Source organism: Crocodylus porosus, unplaced genomic scaffold (genome assembly GCF_001723895.1).
Source record: "Crocodylus porosus isolate Cpor-Errol unplaced genomic scaffold, CroPor_comp1, whole genome shotgun sequence".
Classification (NCBI taxonomy): domain Eukaryota; kingdom Metazoa; phylum Chordata; order Crocodylia; family Crocodylidae; genus Crocodylus; species Crocodylus porosus.
The window spans coordinates 15,554,371-15,558,732 of record NW_017728909.1 but is presented as its reverse complement, the minus strand read 5'-3'; the positions used below and the strand labels follow the sequence as shown (position 1 = coordinate 15,558,732).

Below are 4,362 nucleotides of genomic sequence, written 5' to 3'. Positions count from 1 at the left end.
GGGACCCCACTGCCCCATCCCTCCAGGTCGAAAATGACCTGTCCACCCCGACTCTCTGGGTCTAGCCCTCCAGCCAGTTGGCGACCCTTTTGACTGTGTGGGTGTAGACACCACAGTCCCCCAGTTGCTTAATGAGAACGGGGTGAGAGACAGTGTCGAAGGCCTTCCAAAAAGTCCAGGAAGACGATGTCCATTGCTACCCCTGCATCTAAGGATTTGGTGACCTGGTCGTAGGAGGCCACCAGGTTGGTCTAAAAGGACACGTGTTGGTTGCCCCGAAGCATAATCTCCCCTCGTGGACATGTGCCAGGATAATTCTCTCAAAAAGCTTACCCAGATTTGAGGTAAGACCAACTGGCTTATAGTTCCCCCGGTCCTCCTTCCTCCCTTTTTTTGAAGATGGGAACCACGTTAGCCCTCTTCCAGTCCTCTGGCACCACACCAGAGCACCACGAGTGCTTGTAAAGCCGTGCCGGGGGTCCCGCAATGACCTCAGCCAATTCCCTCAGTACTCGAGGGTGGAGATCGTCCGGACCAGCTGATTTGAATACATCCAGTCCCTCCAGAAGTTCCCTGACTAGTTCCTCACTAACTCTTGGCCTAGGTGCGCCTCCCCTGGGGCCTGAGGGGGGCCCAGAGGGGGTGGCTGTTCTGGTCCCTGCTCAGGAAAATGGAGGCAAAGAAATAGTTAAATATGTTGGCTTTGTCATCTGGTGTGACGACCAAATTTCCTAGCGTGTCCTGCAGCGGCCCCATGTTATCTGGTACCTTCATTTTGCCCCCTATGTATTTAAAAAAGGACTTCTTCTTGTCCTTGATCTGGGAAGCTAGTCCCAGTTCCATCTCCGCCTTGGCCTTCCTGACTGCCCCCCCAGCAGCCCTGAGGAACTGCTGTATAGTCCTCCCTGGTGATGGCCTCTCCCAAAACTGGACACAGTACTGCAACTGCAGCCTGGCCAATGCTGCATAGAGGGGAAGTATCACCTCCCTAGACCTGCTCGTGATACACCTACTGATGCAAAACAGAGTGCAGTTAGCCTTACTTATTACCTTGTCACACTGGCGACTCATGTTCATTTTTGCGTCGACCAAGACTCCAAGATCCCTTTCCACTATTGTGGTACTCAGAATGGTACTTCCCAGTCTTTAGGTGTATTGGAGATTCTTTCTCCCCAGGTGCAGCACCTTGCACTTATCCTCGTTGAATTGCATCCTATTCTGATCTGCCCACTTCCCCAGTCTGCCTGGATTCGCTTCATGCCCTCTACTGTGTTTACTGTACTCCGTAGTTTGGTGTTGTCTGCAAATCTGGACAGAGTGCTTTCAACCCCCTTATACAAATCACTGATGAAGATATTGAACAGCACTGGTCCAAGGACAGAGCCCTGGGGAATGCTACTTCCTACATCTCTCCAGGGAGAAACCACCCCATCCACCACCATTTTCTGGGTGCATCCCATAAGCTAGTTTTTTCACCCACCTTACTGTGAAAAAATCCACATCACAACTACTCAGTTTGCTTGTAAGAATTGGGTGCAACACTTGTGTCAAAAGCCTTTTTAAAGTCTAAGTAGATGACCTGTATCTCCACCCCTGTATCTAAGTACTTTGTGACCTGGTCATAAAAAGAGACCAGGTTAGTCGGGCAGGATTTGCCTGATGTAAACCCATACCAGTTGCCCTTTAACATCGTATTACTTGCTGGCCCCCCACAAATGTGATCCTTTATGATTTTTTCTAAGATCCCAAAAATAGAGGTGAGGCCAACTGGCCTGTAACTCCCTGGGTCTTCCTTCCTCCTCTTCTTGAAAATAGGGACCACATTGACCCTTTTCCATTCTTCTGGGACCTGTCCTGAGTGCCACGAGTGCTCAAACAGTTGCACCAGTGGTATCGCTATGACACTGGCCAATTCCTTAAATATTCTTGGATGAAGATCATTGTGGCCCTCTGACTTAAATATGTCCAACCCTTCCAAGTGTCCCCTCACTAGGTCAGCACTAACCGTAGGTAGATTGGTATTTCTCTTATGCCAGACTAAAGTCTAATGGGGAAGAGTGTTTGTATCTGTGTCCAGGAACACAGATGCAAAGAAGTCATTTAAAAGCTTCACTTTATCCAATCTCTTTCACTGCCTACTTTTGCTTATGCAAGCTGGGGGAGTTGACATCCTTGATTCAAAGCAAGGGCATGAAAAGCATTTGAGCATGCTTAACTCAGTTCTCCTTTTTTTTTTCTTTTTTTCTTTCCTTTATTTTTTTTTTATAGATATTGCATTCCAAGAAGTCTTCGTTTTTTCTAGGCTTTTTTTATGTAAGTAAATGTCTTGACTGGCCTAGGAAGGGTTGGAGCAGACGGACATAAATATGACTTGGCTTGGAACAGACTTCCCTGAGTAGAGGACAAGCTGCTGTATAACTTAACTCCGTTATGAAAATCAGTTTATTCCACTTGTCTTTTATATTTTTCTCATAGCTTTTGCGTAAAGAGAATCTGGATTTGAAACTAACCCCGTACAAAGTACTGGCTACTAGCACAAAACATGGTAAGGTTATTTTTTTCCTAAATAATACACAATAGCCAGGCATTTTTTGCATCTGCCTTCATTCAGTTACTTTCCACAGCAAGTGTCTTGGTTTGTTGTAGGTGGAAGGTACATTTTAGACGGTAAAATGGTGATGATTCCCTTTTGGCCTTGCAGTAATCCTGAAACTAGTTCATAAATATTGTGTTGTTATTGTTGCTGCTCATTTTCCATCATTTTGTCCAAGCTTCATCAAGTTCTTTTGTATCTCTTAGTTAACAAAACCTTGGTACTGATTGCCAGATTATTGTTGCTAACGAACTAGATTTACTTCTCTTCCTCTCTCATTTTTGATTATGATATTTAGCATGTTAAACCTTCTGCTTTTTTTGTTTTTGTTTTACCTCCTGGGGTGGAATCATAATTCTTCCACCCTCAGACTGGCTTCTGGGCATAGAGCATCCTGCAGTTCAAATGTATTTATCCAGGAGGTCCATTTGTGTTTGCTGCGTTCCCTGCAGCAAACTAAATATTGGTGAACATAGTGAGACAGTAGGTATATCAATAAATGGACAACCACATCATATATAGTTCCAAGTTTTTACTTCTTTGATGGTTAAAACATTCTTCTAAATTCCAAAGAATTTAGAATATCTCTTTTTCCTTGCTAATGTTTATCCCACAACCTCCAATCTTTTTCTAGACAATTATCATGTAAGACATCTTAGTCTCTATTTGTTAGACTTGACAGATACTAAGATCAGTACTTGAAATGTAACAGCCTTTTACATAAAACTTTCTCTTGTTTCACACTAATGTAAAATCTTGAAAATTCTTTATTCCTTTAAAAATATTTTAGGTTTCCTAATACATGGTAATATCTTGACTTTAAAGAGAGCGTTAAAGTACACCCTTGTATTGCAGTAAGCTGTCATGGCTAACATTCGTTTGGAGAGCCATTGTGAATTATTGAAATTTTAAGTATTAGTAGCTTACAATTCAGGACAAAACTTAAGGGATACTATTACGTAAGCACGCTACCTATATATTTAAAAAGTGTACTTTAATATAGATCTTGAAGGGTACGAAGAAATTAATTTTGGATTGTAAAAACGAGTTAAATTTTCATGAAAAGGAGATCTTGATATTTGCATTTTAGAATAAAAACCAGAAAGCTTCTGTTATTTCATACTGTTATATGGAGCACTGGTAGAATTTTTTTTTCATACTATTATTCTTGTCATGATTCTGAAACAATAAAATAAATGTCAGCATATATGTGTAGTTTTCTATAGGAAGTTCAGGGCCTGTTTATAAGCAGCTGTGGGGTCTGGAATTTGGACTGCAAGACTGAAAGTGAGAAAATGAGGTATACCTCCAACGTTGCTGCTAAATGGATAACGTTAAAAAAGCATTTGATTAAATCTTTATGTATTCATAATTTTGCACAGGAGTTTACTTCTCAAAAGCATGCTCGCAGTTGTCATAAGCAGGTTAAAAACTTGCACCAGGTTAGATGTAGAAGCACAGCTTTACCAGTCAAATGAAGCAGGCTGGAAGACTAGAGCGGTAGTGGTTTGTCTGCAGCATGCTATTTTTCACTTCATACATTCAGCACTGAGGATTCTGCTTTTGTGTTACAGGTTTCATGCAGTTTATTCAGTCAGTCCCTGTTGCAGAAGTTCTTGCAACTGAAGAGAGTATACAGGTAAGTGATATGGCATGTGTCTTATCCATTCTTTAATTGACATAATCAAAAGCTGGGTTTTTTTCAGAATCCTTTTTTTCTTTGAAAAACATTCTTATATTTCTTTTATTTAAGCCACAAGTTCTTTATT

At 41.7% G+C, this 4,362-nt stretch overlaps 1 protein-coding gene across 2 annotated transcripts in view; it reads left to right on the top strand.

Annotated features, from left to right (window-relative positions):
- PIK3C3 (phosphatidylinositol 3-kinase catalytic subunit type 3) overlaps positions 1-4,362 on the top strand; it is a 132,863-nt gene that overhangs the window by 55,852 nt on the left and 72,649 nt on the right. For both annotated transcript variants that reach the window (XM_019531826.1, XM_019531827.1), the window contains exons 18-19: positions 2,476-2,545; positions 4,168-4,232. In XM_019531826.1, coding sequence (XP_019387371.1) covers positions 2,476-2,545; positions 4,168-4,232 — 135 coding nt within the window. The remainder of the gene's footprint in view (positions 1-2,475; positions 2,546-4,167; positions 4,233-4,362) is intronic.